The following is a 20269-nucleotide window of genomic DNA, read 5'->3' on the forward strand; positions in this document are numbered from 1 at the left end:
TGTCCGCCTTGGGACGTCCTCCCGATGTGAAAGGCGCTGTACAAATGTAATCTTGTTGTTGTTGTTGATGTCCGAGACGGTGAGGCCCCGGGTGACTACCAGGTCAAGGGGGTGGCCACGGACGTGGGTGGGGGAGTGGATGAGGAGGGAGAGGTTGAGGGAAGAGAGGAGGGAGAAGTCGGCAGAGGTAGAGCAGGAGGGGGTGAAGTGGAGGTAGAAGTCACCTCGGATTAGGAGGCTATATCAAATGCAAGGATTATTTTTTATGATCGGGAGGTGTGTTTTTAAAATTACATATCAAGACATTCTTCTGTAATTTGCAGATGTTTAGGTTGGAATAAATGGCTTAAAACGCCTATACCGTATGCCATGAATTATGAAATAGCTGGAAATGTAAGGGTTATTTGTGGGAAAGCATTCCTGTACATGACACACATTAATTAACACACCATAAAGATTTACAGCAAATGCAGAAGTGACTCACTCAGTGTGTGGCTGTGGTGGGGATTTACATATATGTTTATTTAAACATTTAGAAACCAACTGAACTTGTCTCTGATGTGAATATTTGTGTTATGAAAACTGCCTCCAACTGTAAGGTTTTTGGGGGGAGGGAGGAATGGTGAAAACGACACTGCTGTGTGCAATTCGCTGGTGCGTTTTGCATACAAAATATAGTCAATCCACTTCACAGTATACTGTGTGAAGCGCTTTGAGACATCTCGAAGACGTGATAAGGCGCTATATCAAATGCGAGGATTATTATTATTATTAACCGCAAGTGTTATTGAAAGGGCATGAGGCCATTCTAGGTTTAATAATAATAATCCCTGCATTTGATACGGCGCCTTATCACGTCTTCGAGGCGTCTCAAAGCGCTTCGCAGGATATACAGTAAAGTGAATTGACTGAATACTCTGTGGGTGAAGCGCGGCGGCCGATTGCGCAGCAGTGTCCCGCACACAGCCGCGGGTTGAACGACCACATTATTATCCGTTTATTGGACTGTGTATTGTGTATGTGGAGTGACAATCGTGTGTAGTGAATGTGTTATCATGTGGGAGACTGTAAACAATGCAATAAAATGGGAACTGTGCCATTTGCCGAGAACCCACCGTCAGTGCACAGCCACTGCAGCAGATCAGAAGCTTCTTTGGGAGGTCGGCGGAGCAGTGCGTCCTCTGAGGGTTTAATTACATTGAGAGTTGCAAAAAAAAGTCTTTGTTTTTATTTCCCAACTTTACCACAAACGTATTTTAGTAAATATACACATATGTTTGGCAAATAAACACCGGAGCTGTGGGGCTGTGGGGCAGTGTCTGTGGTGGAATCAAACACGTGGACAGTATATTTAAAACAGAGGGGAGTGGGAGGGCTGAGGGAGGGAGGGGAGGGCTGAGGGAGGGAGGGAGGGCTGAGGGGGGGGAGGGAGAGGGGGGGAGAGGGAGGACTGAGGGGGGGGGAGGGCTGAGGGGAGGGGAGGGCTGAGGGAGGGAGGGGAGGGCTGAGGGAGGGAGGGAGGGCTGAGGGGGGGGAGGGAGAGGGGGGAGAGGGAGGACTGAGGGGGGGGGAGGGCTGAGGGGAGGGCTGAGGGAGGGAGGGGTGGGCTGAGGGGGGGGAGGGAGGGAGGGCTGAGGGAGGGAGGGGAGGGCTGAGGGGGGGGAGGGAGAGGGGGGGAGAGGGAGGACTGAGGGGGGGGGAGGGCTGAGGGGGGGGAGGGGGGGGAGGGAGGGGAGGGCTGAGGGGGGGAGGGAGGGGGAGGGCTGAGACCACAGCCTTAAAGCCAACGCTCACACCCACCGCCAGCAAACAGCCACAGCGCCCAGAGCAGCAGCACTCACAGCCCCCCCAGAGCAGCCCCCAGAGCACCCAGAGCCCCCCCCCCCCCCAGAGCCCCACCGAGAGCACCCAGAGCCCCCCCAGAGCCCTCCCCAGAGCCCCCCCCAGAGCCCCCCCCAGAGCCCCCCCAGAGCCCTCCCCAGAGCCCCCCCCAGAGCCCCCCCAGAGCCCCCCCCAGAGCCCCCCCCAGAGCCGCCTCCGGGGGTCACAGTCACCGCATTAGGAACTTGTCTCCATCTGCACTTTCCAAAGTATATTTTTAAGAAAGTCACATTTGAGAGCGACGCCGCTGTCGGGGCCGCACAGCGCGAGAGGGTTCTGGTGTGGAGGTGAGTTGAGGGATGTGTTCGGGGAAGAGGTTTCTGAGGGTTTTGGTGCTTTGTTTACACTAAAAAACAATTGAAAAATCAACAGAAATCCGAACCTGCGCTGTGTCTCGGGATGTGATTTAAACGCTGTAGTTTTTAAGTTCCGATTGGAAACCCTTTCGTGGTCCTGTTTACAGGGGGAATGGGGGGGGGGAGGGGGGGTCGGGGGGGGGGGATTGTGGGAATGGGGGGGAGGGTTGGGGGGGTCTGGGGGGGTTTGTGGGGTGGGGAGAGGGTGGGGGGTCTGGGGGATTGTGGGTGTGGGGGGAGGTTGGGGGTGTGTGGGTGGAGGGGTTGGGGGAGGGGGTGTGGGGGGGGTGGGGGGGGGGGGGTGTGGGGGAGAGGGTGGGGGTGTGGGGAGAGGGTGGGGGTGTGGGGGGGGTGGGGGGCTGTGGGAGAGAGGGTGGGGGTGTGGGGGGTTGTGGGGGTGTGGGGGAGGGGTGGGGGGGTGGGGGGGTGGGGGGAGAGGGTGGGGGTGTGGGGGGGGTGGGGGGCTGTGGGAGAGAGGGTGGGGGTGTGGGGGGGCTGTGGGGGAGAGGGTGGGGGTGTGGGGGAGAGGGTGGGGGTGTGGGTGTGTGTGGGGGTTGTGGGAGGGTGTGGGGGAGAGGGTGGGGTGTGGGGGAGAGGGTGGGGGGGTGTGGGGGGGTGGGGGTGGGGGGGGGTTGTGGGGGTGTGGGGGAGAGGGTGGGGGGGTGTGGGGGGTTGTGGGGTGTGGGGAGAGGGTGGGGCTGTGGGGGAGAGGGTGGGGGGTGTGGGGGTTGTGGGGGTGGGGGGGGGTGTGTGTGTGGGGGGGGGTTGTGGGGGGGTGGGGGGGTTGTGGGGGTGTGGGGAGAGGGTGGGGCTGTGGGGGAGAGGGTGGGGGGGGTGTGGGGGGTTGTGGGGGTGGGGGGGGGTTGTGGTGTCTGAAACACGAGTAAAATGGGAAGGAGTAGTCAGTAATGTCTGTGAGTGATGTGACAGTGAGTACAAACTCCGGGGATTTCCGAAGCCATTGGATGTTCACAAATAATCCTTATTTTTGCTTTTAAAAAAGTTTTATTATTTTGTAAATGTTGAGTTCCGAGTGAGTGAATAACCCGAACCTCAGGGCCGTTTGTACCGTATATAACTATTGGTAAATACACTTTGCAAATGCGTCAGAGGTTTTGTGAACTGATTTTTTAAAAAAAAGTTGTTTAGTTCCTTCAGGAGAGGATGTGTGAGGGGGGGGGGGTGAGGGGGGTGTGTGAGGGGGGGGGGTGAGGGGGTGTGTGAGGGTGAGGGGGTGTGTGAGGGTGAGGGGGTGTGTGAGGGTGGGGGGGGTGAGGGGGTGTGTGAGGGTGGGGGGGGTGGGGGGTGTGTGAGGGTGAGGGGGGTGTGTGAGGGTGGGGGGGGGTGAGGGGGTGTGTGAGGGTAGGGGGGGTGTGAGGGTGGGGGTGTGTGAGGGTGGGGGGGTGTGAGGGTGGGGGGTGTGAGGGTGGGGGAAGAGGATGTGTGAGTGTTGGGGGGATGTGTGAGGGGGGGAGAGGATGTGTGAGGGTGGGGGGGATGTGTAAGGGGGGTGAGGGGGGTGTGTGAGGGTGGGGGGGATGTGTGAGGGGGGGGAGAGGATGTGTGAGGGTGGGGGGGATGTGTGAGGGGGGGAGAGGATGGTGGGGGGGATGTGTAAGGGGGGGGTGAGGGGGGTGGTGAGGTGGGGGGGAGAGGATGTGTGAGTGTTGGGGGGATGTGTGAGGGGGGAGAGGATGTGTGAGGGTGGGGGGATGTGTGAGCGGGTGGAGAGGATGTGTGAGGGTGGGGGGATGTGTGTGTTGGGGGGGTTGTGTGAGGGTGGGGGGAGAGGATGTGTGAGTGTTGGGGGGGGGGTTGTGACAGGTGGGGGGGGTGGGGGGGAGAGGAGGAACAGGATCAGAAGGCTCTCAGGAGAGAGCGTGTGGGGGAGGGGGGGGTTGTGGGCGGAGAGAGAACAGGATCTGTTTTGTGTTTACATGCGTGTGTGTGAACTGGCGTGTTGTGAGAGATGTGACGGTGTGTGTGCTGTCCTCCAGCCCGGAGCCCAGAGCCGGGAGCCCAGAGCCGGGAGCCCAGAGCTCAAACCCGGGAGCCCAGAGCCGGGAGCCCAGAGCCGGGAGCCCAGAGCTCAGAGCCTGGAGCCCAGAGCCCAGAGCTCAGACCCGGGAGCCCAGAGCCGGGAGCCCAGAGCTCAGAGCCTGGAGCCCAGAGCCCGGAGCCAGAGCTCAGACCCGGGAGCCAGAGCCCGGAGACCCGGGAGCCCAGAGCCCGGAGCCCAGAGCTCAAACCCGGGAGCCCAGACCCGGGAGCCCAGACCCGGGAGCCCGGAGCCCGGGAGCCCGGAGCCCGGGAGCCCGGACCCGGGAGCCCGGACCCGGGAGCCCGGACCCCGGGAGCCCAGAGCCCGGAGAGCCGGGAGCCCAGAGCCCGGAGCCGGGAGCCCAGAGCCCGGGAGCCCAGAGCCCAGACCCGGGAGCCTGGACCCGGGAGCCCAGAGCCGGGAGCCCGGACCCCGGGAGCCCAGAGCCCGGAGAGCCGGGAGCCCAGAGCTCAGACCCCAGAGCCCAGACCCCGGAGCTGAGCCCCTGAGGGTAACATTCTTTTACTTTCCATTTTTTTAAAAAAAGTTTGTTGCAAACCCGCCCACACGTGGAGCTTCATGTGTACTCTGTGGGTAATCCATGAACACAGCACAAAGGTAGAATGACTGTCTCCTGTTTGCACCTATTGTGTGAATCGAGCAAAATGGCACTAATTAGAGTGTGAAATTACTTTTCTCAAATGTAACCAGGATACGAAAACCCAATAGAAGACGGCATGAAGATCAACCTTACATACCTGAGGCTGACCCACCGCCTCCGCCAGTTTAGTTTAGTTTAGTTTAGTGGCTCTGCCACTGTTAAGCGCTCTGAGACGCTATCTGCTTGGAGGGCGCTATACAAGTGAAAGTTGTTATTGCTGACTTGCTCAGGCACTCAGTCCCTGGTGTGTGAACCTTCAGGTGATCAGCCTTCCCAAGCCAAATGGCACTAGAAACAGTAGCAGATAAAAAATACTTTTTTTGCAGTTTTTATAACACTGAGCCTCACAAACTTTGTGTAGGGTGTAGTGACTGTAAGCGAAGGTTGCAAAGTCGTGTTCTGCAAACAGTCCTAATGTGAATGAACAATTTAATCTGGAGGATTGTAGGCCAGGAAACCAGGAGAAACTCCCTTCCCAGATGGTTGGGAGTTGAGGTTCAATGCAGAGTGATTCGGTCTTTGATTTCCAAGCTGTTCTTCACTCTGCTTTCCAATATATTAAATCCTCAGTGTATCGTCTGATCTGTTGACTTTGACTTTTTAAAAAAATGATTTGCCCGTTATGGATGGATGTAAATGGTCTCTCTCACATCCCCTCCCCTTGACTCAAAGTGTTTAGCCTCCCCCACCCGCTTGGTGCCTTTCCAGGTTCCTTGCCCAGGTGGGCATTCTTCATCACAATAACCTTTGTATAATCTGACACATCACCTCGGTGAGCCATCTCAAAGCACTTTGTAGGATTTTACTGTCAAGTGTAGTGACTGTCTTTGCAGGCGAACACAGCAGTGAATTTGCACACACCGGTCTTCCACAAACAGCTGTGAAGTGAATGACCAATTTTATTGGGAGGTTGTCCGGGACACCAGACATTCTCTTCTCTCCCATCAGTGACGGGATCTTTAATGCCTTTCGGGTCTGAAATGCTGTCACTGTGCAGCACTTTGGGATGTCCTCCCGACACGAAGGGCACTACACAGATGTAATCGTGTTGTTGTTGTACCTGAACAGGCAGATGGGACCTCGGTTTAAAGTCTTATCCGAAGGTCAGTGGTTAAAAATGCAGCGCTCACTCCCAGCACTGCACCGATGTCAGCCGAGGTGGTGAGGACATACTGTGAAGTGTAGTAACTGTGCATTTTGTGGGCAAATCTATCGAAGAGAATGGAGGAGGGGCGCTTGAATAACTTTAAATGAAATAATGGAAATTGAATATTAAATGTTTAATTAATGCCATTAAATGCCCGTTTGTAAATTAAAAGCTTCACTAAAACTGAACATGAAATAAAGTGTAGAAGTCGGTGGTGGTGGTACACACCTCTTTGAAGGGGTTTGATTTCAAGATCCTCATCCTCACCTACAAGGCCATTCACGGCCTCGCTCCCTCCTACCTCTCCAACCTACTATCCCCCTCCCTACCTGCCCGTACCCTCCGTTCCTCTGGCTCCGGTCTGCTCCACGTCCCCCGCCCCAACCGCCCTACCATCGGTGGTCGGGCCTTCAGCCTCTCAGCCCCGAGGCTCTGGAACTCCATCCCCAGTGCCTTCGCCGCTTCCTCCCTTTCCTCCTTCAAGGCCGGTCTCAAAACCTTTCTCTTTGACCGAGCCTTCAGCTCCCCTCTCGACTCTCTTCCCCCTCCTCGCTCCCTTCCTTCCCTCCCCTCACCCTGACCATTTCCCCTCCTCTCTCCCTCCCTTCCCTCCCCTCACCCTGACCATTTCCCCCTCCTCTCTCCCTCCCTTTCCTCCCCTCACCCTGACCATTTCCCCACTGCTCGGGTCCTGACCCAACTGTGCAGCGCCTTGGGACGTCCTCCTGACGTGAAAGGCGCTCTATAAATGGAATCTTGTTGTTGTTGTTGTTGTTTTGGTGGTTCAAAACCCTGAGGGGGAAGGAAGAGAGAGGGAAGGGGTTAGAGGAGGGAGGGAGGGAGGGAAGGGGTTAGAGGAGGGAGGGAGGGAGGGAAGGGGTTAGAGGAGGGAGGGAGGGAGGGAAGGGGTTAGAGGAGGGAGGGAGGGAGGGAAGGGGTTAGAGGAGGGAGGGAGGGAGGGAAGGGGTTAGAGGAGGAGGGAGGGAAGGGTTAGAGGAGGGAGGGAGGGAGGGAAGGGGTTAGAGGAGGGAGGGAGGGAGGGAAGGGGTTAGAGGAGGGAGGGAGGGAGGGAAGGGGTTAGAGGAGGGAGGGAGGGAGGGAGGGGAAGGGGTTAGAGGAGGGAGGGAGGGAGGGAAGGGGTTAGAGGAGGGAGGGAGGGAGGGAAGGGGTTAGAGGAGGGAGGGAGGGAAGGGGTTTGAGGAGGGAGGACAGAGGAGAGAGAGGGGGAAGAGGAGAGCGAAGAGGAACAGAGAGAGAGGGGTTAGCGGGAGGGGGAGGGGTAGAGAGGGGGCGTTGGGGATGGGGTAGAGAGGGTGGGGATGGGGTGGGGACGGGGGTGAAGGTTGTGCTCCTGTTTCCTCTCCACCATTTTGTCCGAGTTTTGCACAGAGCGTTGGTTTGATTCGGGAGGAGAGGACTCCTCCTCCTCCGCCGCCGCCGCCCCGGGGCCGCCCGAGCGGCTTTCAAACGGCTGAGAGCCACGTGGGCGCCGTCCCGCCGCCGCCGCCCCGCGCGCTGCCAACCGCCCCTCACTGACCGTTGGGACGGCGGCTCCGCCAATCACAGGCAGCCCCGCCCATCGCTGCGTCCAATCAGACCCAGTAAACACCGCCTAAGCCCCGCCCCCCGCGGTGTGTGCAGACGGGAGGGGAGAAGCGCGCGGAGAGGCGCCATTTTGTCTCACATCGGCCAGTGGTGGGGAGGCGGGTGGGGGTATTTTCCCGCCGGCTCTGTCTTGATGCAGGCTTTCCGGCCCTTCACCCCGTTTTGCATTGATCTTGAGGAAGAAGAGGTACACGTTCTCGTCGTGTTATTGGCCGTTTGCTCCACTTAAGCCCCGTTTTGTATCCCCACCCCCCCACACCGTTGCTGTGAAGGAGGAAGAAGGTATAATTAATTCCTCACGGGGTGAGGTGGTGGCAGTGGGATGGCAGCGCTCCCGCCTCTGGGTCAGGGCGACGTGGGTTCAGGACGACCTGCTCAGTGCTGACGCCCCAGTGCGTTGCTGGGGGAGCGCTGCATTGTCTGCGGTGCCGTCCTTTGGATAAGATGTTAAACCGAGGCCGTCTGTGCCCATCCAGATGGTCATTGAAGATCCCACAAAAGTAGTTAATACCCTTTACAGTACGTTCTGTGAAGTGGTTTGTGGTTTCTCAAAAACTTGATAAGCTGCTATGTCAAATAACATAAGAAATGCTCGACAAAAAACAGCCAAGGTCCATCCGGTTGGCCTTCCACCTCCCTGGTGGTCACATGTGCATATGTCCCCATCTCCCTGTGCGCTGTATCCCATCATATTATTCCCTAAAAGAAAACTGTCTAATCTGCGTTTGAAAGTATCAACATTTCCTGCTTCACCGTCTCCCCGGGGAGTCTGTTCCACACGGTCACTATCCGCTCACTGAAATGGTGTTTGGTGGACTTGTTCTGTATTTATGCCCTTCAATCGCAGGGCCGTGGCCTCTGGTTTACTATTCTGGACACGTTGAAGCAGCCCATCATGATCCAGATTGTTTGGCCCCTTTAGAGCCTTAAAGACAGCAATCGTGTCGGCTCTCACTCTTCTCGTTTCCAGGGTGAACCCCAACTGATCCCTGACTGTTCAGCGACTTGGAACACCTCCCAACGTAAAAGGCGCTTTACAAATGTAATTTTGTTGTTGTTGTTGTCCAATTTACTCAGTCGTTCCTCACAGTCCAGTCCTTCAATTCCCTCAAATCTTTTTGGTTGCCCTCTGTATCTTCTCGATTTCTCCAATATCCTTTTTGTGCTGCGGTGACCAGAACTGTACACAGTCTCTAAGTAATCTATAGTCTCCAATGATCTATACAGTGGCACGATTACCCCACTGTTTTGGGCTTTCTATTGATCTTTTGATACTCCCAACATCTGGTTTGCTTTACTCACTGCCACAGTGCATTGTTGGGAGAGCTTCAATTTTTTGTCAATCAGGATCACCAGGTCTCTTCATTTTCCATACATATTATTTTCCTTCCGTTTCAGATAAATGCAAGGATTATTATTATCCTGAAGCACAAAAAGAGAAGGGAGTTTCTCCTGATGACATGGCTAAGAATCCCCCAGATAAAATCAGTCAATCACTTCGTTTGTGGGACACTACTGTGTACAAATTAGTTGCCGCTTTCAAAATAAACAGTCAATATACTTTATAGCAAATCTTGTGAAGGGCTTTGAGACGTCCTTCAGATGTGGAAACAACAACAACCAAATTACATTTGTATAGTGCCTTTCACGTTGGGAGGATGTCCCAAGGCGCTGGACAGACAGTTTCGGGGAGGGTGGAGGGCAGGGAGGAAAGCGGTGATCGAAAACACTGTTGAAGAGGAGGGCCTGAGATGGGTCTTGAAGGAGGCAAGGGTGAGGTGGAGGGACTGCGGTATGGAGTTCCATAGGGTGGGGGCGCAGTGGCAGAAGGCCCACCCACCAATAGTGGGGCGAGCGAGGTGGGGGAAGGGAAGCAGGCCGGAGCGCACTGAGCAGAGGGTGCGAGCGGGATAGTAGGGGGTTAGGAACTTGCAGAGCTGGTGGGGTGAAGCAAAACATGGAGGGCTTTGAAGGTGAGGACCAGGATCTTGGAACTGTATCCTCTGTGCGATAGGAAGCCAGTGGAGTTGAGCGAGGGTGGGGGTGATAGGGTCTGGTGCGGGAGAGGACATGGACTGCAGAGTTCTGGATGATCGGCAGCCTATGGAGGAATTGGGGAGGCCGACAAGGAAGGTGTTCACATAGTCCAGCCTTAATGTAATAAAAGCGTGCATGAGGGTTTCGGCAACCTGCGGTGTGAGATAGTGGCAGAGCCGGGCAATGTTGTGGAGATGGGGGAAGGCAGAGCGGGTCATGGCACAGATGTGGAGTAGAAAGGATAGTTGAGGGTCAAACAAGACCCCAAGGGCGTAGCAAGCATATCAAATGTAGGGATTGTTAATAGTATACTGCTTTGGTATACTTGTTTGGTCAGGTTTTCTTCCTTGGAAAAGGATTGGGGTGCTGTTCATATGCTGTGAATTGGTTTCATATGACTAGTAATTCTAAGGTGCATCCTGTTGCCAGAATTAATTGACACAAAAAANTGCTTCCAGTGCAGATGGGAAGGTTATACTATGATTTGTCATTAATGATTTTTACCCACCCATTTTATGATGCTTAGAAATAGGAAAAGACTAACTTGGGGCTTTTTTTTTAGGTGTGGAAGGAATAACGCTTGACTGTGAAAATGTTTCATATTTTAAAAGCTGATCAATCTGTACCTAAAAAACTTTCAAAGAACTAAAGAAAATTTATCACATGCAAATGTTTCAAACTAACTTCCTTTGTCGCTGTTTTCCACCTCACCACTACCTATAGTTGAATAGTACCAGGTGACCTAGATTGGATCAAAACAAATCTTCAGCTCAGGCAGCATATTTTTGATTCTTGTTAAAACCAGAAGTTCTTGAGAGGGGCTGAGGGTTTATTTTGGTTAATATTGAATTCTTCAATCTCTTAATAGCTCAAAATTTTGGAGAACTGACAAAGGGTCGTGGACCCGAAACGTTGACTCACTTTCCTTTCTCCATAGATGCGGCCTGACCCGTTTTTGTTTTCAGATTTCCAGCATCTGCAGTATTTTTTTAATGAGTTATAACTTGTGACTTCTAACTGATATCATCCCTGGCAACAGTTTTTCCTCGAAGACCCTGTGTTATGTTGCGATGGATATTGGTTGCCCTCTAGTTGTAGTTATACATCACCCAGTCCTTGCCAGCCTCCACTTGTTATCACTTTATACCCACGAACCTCCCTTTCTCTCTGATCTCCTCCAAATCTACTACAGTGCTCGCCCCCTCTGATCAGCTGGGTGATTTAGGCTTGGTGGGCTTCCCCTGTCTACACATGCCATCATCAGTGGCTGAACTTTCCGATTCTCCAAAGTAGAAAGAGGATTTCCCTCCCTAACCTCTGGAATTCCTTCCTTCGACCAGTTGTTTTCCTCCCTCCTCTCCACGTGAAAGCCAGGAATATCAGCAGAAAATCCAACCATGGAAGAGGCATCACAAATTAGCTCCATCCAGTCATTGCCAACATATAATCTAATTTGCTGGGATTAGATTATATCCCGGGTATCTGAAACTATTTGTATCACTGAAAAACTTGCTGAGACCAGCTAATTTGCACAAATTGGGTATTGAACCAGGGATCTTCTGATCTGTCAAATATCCGTCATAGAATTATACAGTACAGAAGGAGGCCATTTGGCCCATCGTGTCTGTGCCGAAAAGAGCTATCAAAATCAATCCCACTCCCCTGCTCTCTCCCCATAGCCCTGCAAAGTTGTCCTCCCCAAATAATTATCTGCTTCTCTCTTAAAAGCTTCCACCACCCTTTCAGGCAGTGCATTCCAGATCTGAACAATTTGCTGTGTAAAAAAAATTCCTCAAAATTTTCCCTCTGTTTAACACATTCCTCCAATCGGGTTTCCATGCCGCCCACAGCACAGAAACAGCCCTGGTCAAAGTGACCAAAGACTTTCTGTCCATCTGCGATCAGGGCTCCCTCTGCCTCCTCGTCCTCCTTGACCTCTCTGCTGCCTTTGACACTGTCGACCACTCTATCCTCATCCATCGGCTTTCCTCTCACCTCAACCTTCACGGCTCTGTCCTTGACTGATTCAGATCGTACCTCTCACACCACCTCTACTTCATCTCCACAAACGGTTTCTCCACCAGCCCCCGCACCGTCTCATGCGGCATTTCTCAAGGCTCTGTCCTTGGTCTCCCTCTTCCAATATTTATATGCTCCCCCTTGGTGGCATCATCCGCAGACATGGGGTCAACTTCCATATGTATGCAGATTACACCCAACTGTGCCTCTCTGTCTCCACCCTTGACTCCAGGATCACTGTCTGTCAGAATGTCTGTCAGACATCAAGTCCTGGATGAGAGCGAACTTTCTTCAGTTGAACGTCAACAAGACCGAGGCTCCTGATTGACTCCCGTCAGCGCCTCCGCACCTCAGGCGCTGACAGCATCACCATCCATGGGGCTCACTCCACCTCACTGAGCCAGTCCCGAACCTTGGGGTCTTGTTTGACCCTCAACTATCCTTTCTACCCCACATCTGCGCCATGACCCGTTCTGCCTTCCCCACCACCGCAACATCGCCCGGTTCCGCCACTGTCACACCGCAGGCGCCGAAACCCTCATGCATGTTCTCATTACATTGAGGCTAAGCAGTGACTACGCAAACTCCCTGCTTGTCGGCCCCCAACTCCTCCCTCCATAGACTGCAGATCATCCAGAACTCTGCAGCCCGTGTCCTTTCCCGCACCGGCTCCCTGACCCTATCACCCCCATCTTCGCCTGACTCCCATCACACAGAGGGTATAGTTCAAGATCCTAGTCCTCACCTTCAAAGCCCTCCATGGACTTGCTTCCCCCTACCTCTGCGACCTCCTAAACCTCTACCATCCTGCTCACTTGCTCTGCTCAGCGGGCTCTGGCCTGCTTTACGTTCTCCGCTTCGCTTGCCCCACTATTGGCGGGTGGCCCTTCTGCCACTACCCCCACCCCCTGAAACTCCATCCCACAGTCCCTCCGCCTCGCCCCCCTCCCTCGCCACCTTCAAGACGCATCTCAAGACCCTCCTCTTCGACCGTGCTTTTGATCTCCCTGCTTCTTCCCCTGCCCTCCACCCTCCCCGACCCTCAGCTCGGGTCCGAAGCTCTGTCTGTCCTGCGCCTTGGGCGTCCTCCCGACATGAAAGGCATTATACAAATGTAATTTTGTTGTTGTTGCTTTGGAAGTAATACTAAAGAGTTTTGAAACATTGTTTAATTTTCCTGACTTTGAAGACATTAGGATGCAATATAAATTCCATAACAGTTTCCTTGGTTTTCAGGAGAGTGCCTTAGCAAGTGATCTTGAATACAGCATATCTGTATTCAGTCAATTTAGTTGCAATAAAACTAAAGAAACCACAAAAAATGAACAAAGTGCAAGCCTGAACTTTCGATTTTTATTGATGTCTTCTGCCTCTTGATGTTTTACACTTGCAAAACAACAAAAACAAAATTACATTTGCAAAGTACCTGTCACGTCGGGAGGACGTCACAAGACGCTGTTTCGGACCCGAGCTGGGGGTCGGGGAGGGTGGAGGGCAGTGGGGGAAGAAGGGAGATCGAAAGCATGGTCGAAGAGGAGGGTCTTGTGATGGGTTTTGAGGGAGGCAAGGGAGGGGTAAAGCGGAGAGACTGCAGGATGGAGTTCCAGAGGGAGGGGGCAGAGTGGCAGGAGACCCGGCCGGCAGTAGTGGGGTGATCGAGGCGGGGGATGTGAAGCAGGGCGGAGGGGGCGAGCAGGATAGTAGGGGTTAGGAGTTCAGAGGTAGGGGTGAGCAAGACCATGGAGGGCTTTGAACGTGACCAGGATCTTGAACTGTATCCTCTGAGTGTCACAAAGAGAATGTCAGTTGTTTAAAGCCAATAGTACTAATCTGTTAATACTGAGTGTTGAGTTTCCATGTATAGGCTCCAAATCACCAAATGCTCTACTCCAGCTGTTTTTTTNAAGGACTGGCAAGCTTTTGAACCTGAACATTACAATGTAAATCCAATGTCAATAATGCAATGGGACCTTCCTATAAGTAACTAGCTTGCCTATGTTGACAACGTGGCAACTAATTAATTACTCTGCACAATTGGCTGCCACGTTTTGCCCACAAAATATACAGTCCATTCACTTTACTGTTTATTCTCTGAAGCACTTTGAGACGTCTCGGCGACGTGATAAGGCGCAATATTAGATGCAAGAATTACTATTAACTCTTCCTATAAGAATTGCCTGATAACCCCAGACCAAAAAGTGTCTAAAACTTTCTAGCTAGCCGTAATTGATTGAGGAAGAAGTGGGTAACATTTGAGAAGTGCAGGATAAAAGGATTTAATCTGTCAAAATATTTGGTAGAGAATTTGGGTTGTGTGTCCCAACTTGAAATTTCAGGCCACCAGAAGGGTTTGTGACCTAGGTTCCTGTTTTGTGACTGATTCAGGGTTATTTTCGAACCATGATAACTATGCATCTGTTGGGGAAGTTGTTGATTTAGGATTTGATCATATCTCATGCTGTGTTACAATACTATACAATTTATATAGTGCTTTTACATTGGGAGGATACTTCAAAGCACTTGACAAGCTAGGGGTGGGTGCCGAAGGGATTAGGGAGGGGGAAACACGGTCAAAGAGCTACGTTTTGAGAAGTGCAGACATGCCTGGGTGTAAATCACTAATGGAGAACTTTTTGAAAAAAAATCCTACCTTGAGAAAATTGAAATAATTTTCATTCTGAATGTATTTGACATTGTGCAGTAAACGAGTGAGTATAAGAACTGCTTTTAATGACTTTTGACAAATTTATCAAATTAATCCACAATCCAGGGTAGGGTGTTGCTGGGTTTTCAAAGAGGGTCTAATGATGATCTATCAATGACTGATAACCCAAAGTTGTACAATTAGATTGACTTTTAAGATGAGGTACTAGCAAATGGCAAATCCTTGTAAATCTGCCTTTCTGAAATTATATGTTGTAAAATGATTTTAGCACATCTACTGTTGGGATGTTTATGGCATTTCTAGCATCTCCGTTGAGATAATTAACCAATCTTTTGGCATTTTTTCAGCAGACCTGTGCTACTTCTGCAGAAAAAAACAGATTGCATTTATACGGTGCCTTTCATGTCGGGAGGATGACCTGAGGCGCTAGATAGTGAAGGGCTTGCACATGAGCTGCGGATTGAAATCGATAGGAGCAGACAGGAATTGGTGGTGGGAAGGTGATCGAAGAGGAGAGACTTGAGATGGGCCTTGAAGGAGGCAAGGGAGGGGATGAGGCAGAGGGGCTCTGGGGTGGAGTTCAAGAGGGTGGGGGCAGAAATACTATGGCCCGATCTCCGGTGGTGGGATGGGTAGAGCGGGTGACATGGAGCAGGTGAGTGCCCAACGAGTGGAAGGAGTGGACAGATTGGTAAAGGTTAAGTGGGTCGCAGAGGAAAGGAGGAACAAGACGAGTGCTCAAAGGTGGGACGAGTATCTTGAATTCAATTCTCTGGGGGATGGGGAGCCTGGGCAAAGGTGGGGGTGATTGGCACATGGAGCTTAGTGTGGGAGAGGACATGAGCTGTAGAGTTCTGAATAATCTCCAGTTAACCCCTTCACTCTCTGGCACCTCCTTACCTCTCCGAACTCCTCAGGCCCCAATCCACCACCCGGCGCCACGCTTGACTGGCACCGGCCTCCTGCTCATCTCTCACACCCTCTGCCCCACCATTGGAGGGCATGATTTCAGCCAACACGCCCAGAAACTCTGGAACACTCTCCCTCAGTCCCTCTGTCTTGCCCCCTCGTTCCCTTTTTCAAGTACTCTTCGACCGTACCTTGGTAAGCAAACTGCTTTGAGGAGATGATCCCAGATTTCAGCACTTTTTTTACTGCATTGCATTTCACTCAGTCTTGGCAAGATACACCTGGTATAAGGTGTTTTAATTTAATCAAATTTTAGCTTTCTCGATTTTGCATGGATGTGGTGTGGGGTTGTGGATGTACTTTGGTTTGTGAAAACGCAAACCCTGCATTTGCTAAGTTCCATTTAGAAGTTAACCTCCAGTTTGCTCCATGTCGAGTGTATTGGCTTTGGTATTAGATTTTATTTGAATAAGACCAAAGGATTTGTTTTGCTTTTTGACTAAAACATTGTGCCTGTGAAACCCAGATAGAATCTCGGTTTAGATAGAATCTTGATTTTATATACCAGCTTAATTAAAGGAGCTTCTTATTTTGTGGTGGTTGGTTGTTGGTCCAAACCATTATTATTGGGCAGTACTACAGTTTAATCTTGCTAAGGCTGTTACTTTGCAGGTAGTTGGAATGCTTCTCTGTGTTTGTAGCCTTTTAACTCACTCAGGGCCCTCCTTTTTGACCGTGCCTTCAGCCGCCCTCCTGCCTCTCTGCGCTCCTTCATCCCTGACCCCCCCCACGCTCGGGTCCTGATCCCCAACTGTTCAGAAACTTGGGACGTCCTCCCGACGTGAAAAGCCCTTTACAAATGTAATACTATTGTTTGTTGTTTTTCCCGTAATGCACGACTGGCAGTAACAGGTGATCAGAAGGCTAGTGTGGGGATTACAATCGTTAATTGAAATGGTACTAAATTTTGAACTATACTAGTGAACAACAACAACAACAAGATTACATTTGTATAGCGTCTTTCACGTCGGGAGGACGTCCCAAGGCGCTGGACGGAGTCTGCATTTCAGACCTGAGCTGGGGTTGGGGGGGAGGGGAAGGGGTTGGCCGATGGCATGATCGAAGAGGAGGGTCTTGAGGCGGGACTTGAAGGAGGCTACGGAGGGTGAAAAGTGAAAGGCGTTATACAAATGTAATTTTGTATTATATCATGAATGATGAAATGGTCTTATGTGAACAAGATTAAGTAATTGATTGGCGATCAATTGAGGAGGTTCCTCAACAATTTTACTGTATTGTATAAGACTATTTGGGATCCTTCTAGTAAAAAAATTAAAACATTCAGACCGATTGATCGTGATGCGGAACAGTAACAGGCCTGCTTTTGTGTTCCTTCCCCCTCCCCTCTAATTTTCTCCTGTTTTTTGACACAAAAAAGAAACATTGGAAAAATCCTGTGCTTTTATTTTTGTGAATTAAAAACTGACTTTAATGGTTTGTGTTAGGTTATAATCCTTTCTATCTCACTGGATCTGAAACTTTTGAACCCCCCCCCCCACCCCCCCATCCAATGGCTTCGCTGCCACATTGATTGTTTCTCACAGATAAAACTGCACAACAATAAAACAAGTTTTAAAGTGGTTTCAGCTGGCTTTTGTGGGCCACAAACACTGATAAATCTATTAAAATTGTATACTATGAGTGACCCAAACTGTATAGGTCATGGTCAGAGATTAGATGCAATGAATATTGTAACTTGTGAAGATGAATATAATTTGTACTTTTTACTGGTAAGCTATCGAGTAAGATATTGAATCGAGGCATAATGTTGTGTGCTCCAACTGCCTCAGTAATCTTTAACATGGAAAGTTCACCATGGCATGACTGGCTGTTGTCTTCTGCTGTTTAATTGTCCCCATAACAGCTTGTGTCTTGTGTGCTCTTTCTAACTGTTGACAACCAGGTTGTTAATTTAGCAGATTGCATTGTTGTTTTAAATGTTTCTGGTTCATTTAAGCTACTGCTGTACTGGTAATAAAGCCTGAAGCATCTGAACTGAAACATTTGCAGATTGTGCAAAACGTCTAAAGTTCAGCAACCTTAAGCAATGTATTTCTCTTGTAGATTGTGAAAAGCTCTAAGCAATTCTGTGAACTGGTTTTCACTTGGCCACAGTTCCAGAAGTTTGTTTTTCAAGAATGACCACAGATAAACTATTACCAAAGGAAAGTTATACACAGAATTGCATTTTTGCCACCTCCTGAAAGTGCTACTTGTGCTGAGTTACATTTCCATAAGTATTGGCTGCTTTCACCTTGGCACCGTTCTTCATATTAGCTAAGGGGGTGAGTATAGTGCGTTTATAGACCCGTAGCGGCTCTAGAAATTATGAGGACGTATTGCATAAATTTGGTCTGTAGTCCCTTGAGTTTAGAAGGTTGAGGGGTGATCTGATTGAGGTGTTTAAAATGATAAAGGGATTTTTCCATTGTTGGTTCCTTATCACAACCTCAAACCTAAGCCCTTTCTGATCTTTATGACTTGATTTCTTCATGTGCAAGTGAGCCCTGCGTTCTTATTTTATTACCTTTGATGGCCTTAATAGCAGGGTCCATATCTTCCTCTACTATCCAGCATGTTAATGCACTAATGTAACCTCATTGTGCTGTTTCTTCTATAGATCAAGATTCAAATCTAGTGAGGTGCCCATTAATGTTTTGAGATGAGGACATCTTGTACTGAAATGCCTCTCTTTATCCTAACTGTTATTATGAGGCTAGTAACTAAAATTGATTAGTTTGAATTGCAGTAATAGTTGACGACAGTATTTCTTTCTTTGAATTTTATTTTATTGCTATACACTAGTGAAGATTAAACATTCTGTTATCTTTATAAATAAGATAGTGTGACGTTCTCTAGTCGGGTTCCTGAGCCAGGCGGGTCCGCAGTATTCCAGGGCACTGTTGATGACAGCCGATCCTGGCTCATCAGCAGGACCTGGAAGGTTAGACCAGTAATTGACGACAAGGAGTCATCCCACTCAGTTCCTGTTATCCTGCAAGCCAAAGCCATAACGGGTAGGGTGGCCCTAGCTGGGCAAGCAAGCAGGAAAACTTGCCGGAACAGCAATATCAATGGCAAGCTCTGCAGTTTTAGCTGGTTAGACTCAGCAGTTACCCCAACGCAGACTCTGGGATCATCGCGCCATGGCTCTTGCCACTTTGCGCCTAATACTTACCGGAATTAGGTAAACAGGATGCGTCTCTCCAGGGAGAGAGATTCTATTGTAACAATCTACCTCTGGGATTTCCATGTGTAGTGGGGTACATGGAATTGTCAGTTTAGTTTAGTTTGAAGACTCTTAAACATGGTGGTGATTTCCACAGATGTCAGACACCCACCTCACCAAAAAGAAATTAGCTAATCTAACACAGTGAACTGACATTCAATAATTTGTAGACTTATTGAAAACCAATATGGTAATACGTTATTCTGTGATTTAGTGCTCTTGAGTGTTTTAGCACAAACTACCAGCATATTGCTAACGGACAATATCAATGTAGAGTGCACCATAGGAGTTTACTCGTATCCAGCAAGCTTTATAAATCTTACAGCAGCACAGAATGAGATCGTTCGGCCCATCGTGCCTGTGCCGGCTCTTTGAAAGAGCTACCAACTAGTCCTACACCCCCGCTCTTACCCCATAGCCTGCAAATTCTTTTTAAGAGCCTATCTAATTCCCTTTTGAAAGTTATTATCGAATCTGCTTCCACCACCTGTTCAGGTAGTGCATTCTAGATTGGAAGAACTCTTTGGGTAAAAAAAAATTCTCCGTCTTCCCTCTGGTTCTTTTGTCAATTATCTTAAATCTGTGTCTTCTGGTTACCAACCCACCGGCCAGAGGAAACCGTTTCTCCCCATCACCTCTAACAAAATCCCTCATAATTTTGAACACCTCCATTAAATCTTAGAGTTCTGAGCCTAACCCCAAGGTTCAAGAGAAATGTACATTTGAGAATTTTAAATTCTGAATTTTTACGAAATTGGATTCTAAGTATTTTCTATGCATAACTGATAATAAAAATCCTTGCATTAGATATAGCGCCTTATCACATCGTCGAGACATCTCAAACGGGTAAACAGGATATACTGTAAAGTGGATTGACTATTTTGTGGATGAATATGGTAGCAATGTCCCACAAACAGCCATGGATAAGTGATCAAAATAAATCTTTGTTCTTTGGATATAGCTTGCTTTCTAAAGTTGTTCGACCCAAAGATGTGCTCACTGATACTGTTAATGAATGTTATTTGATGAGATTTAAAGTTATAACTTAAAGTTAAACAGAGAGTTGATGCAGTAATTTCATTTACAGAATGCAGTAGCTCCTGTGTAGTAGTAAAGATAGAAATGTCATCTGTGGATGTTTTGAGTTGGACTGTGAAAGCTGAATTGTTCAGAAAGCCTGAGTGGAATTGGGGAAAAGGTGAAGTCCTGCAGCATAGTGGTTAGAGCACAGCCTCGCAAGCGAGAAGACCTGGGTTTCATTTCCGGCAGGGCAAAATATTGGTCAAATTTCCTTACTCCACACCCCTCTATTTACCTAGCAGTAACTAGGAACCTGGTTGTTAGTTGATTGGTGGAATGAATTTGGTCACTCAATCTACAGTTGTTTGTGGGACATTGCTGTGCGCAATTCGCTGCCGTGTTTCACTCACCAAATATACAGTCTCTACAATTCACTATATATTTTGTAAAGCACTTTGAGACGTCTCAATGACGTGATGAGGCGCTATTATCAATTGCAAGGATTATTATTAATATAATGCTGTTCCTTCTGCCCAGATTTCGACATATTGCTCAAAGATTTGTCTTTAAAACATTTGTAACCTGAATGTAATCATTCCGCTTGTTGAGAATACATTAACCTTCAAACCCAGGGCCTGA

The 20269-nt window shown here is 49.9% G+C and overlaps 1 protein-coding gene across 3 annotated transcripts in view; it reads left to right on the top strand.

Moving 5' to 3' along the window:
• Positions 1-2010: 2010 nt before the first annotated feature.
• Positions 2011-20269, top strand: part of LOC103190398 (protein NDRG1) — a 71961-nt gene continuing 53702 nt past the window's right edge. For 2 of the 3 annotated variants that reach the window (XM_042346931.1, XM_042346930.1), the window contains exon 1: positions 2011-2168. Coding sequence is in view for 1 of the 3 variants with exons in the window: in XM_007911160.2 (XP_007909351.1) it covers positions 7825-7878 (54 nt within the window). In the remaining 2 variants the exon portion in view is untranslated. Of the gene's footprint in view, positions 2169-7714; positions 7879-20269 lie in introns of those variants that run through there. The other variant, XM_007911160.2, reaches the window with a different exon arrangement.

The sequence above is a fragment of the Callorhinchus milii genome, unplaced genomic scaffold (genome assembly GCF_018977255.1).
Source record: "Callorhinchus milii isolate IMCB2004 unplaced genomic scaffold, IMCB_Cmil_1.0 Scaffold2, whole genome shotgun sequence".
Taxonomy (NCBI): domain Eukaryota; kingdom Metazoa; phylum Chordata; class Chondrichthyes; order Chimaeriformes; family Callorhinchidae; genus Callorhinchus; species Callorhinchus milii.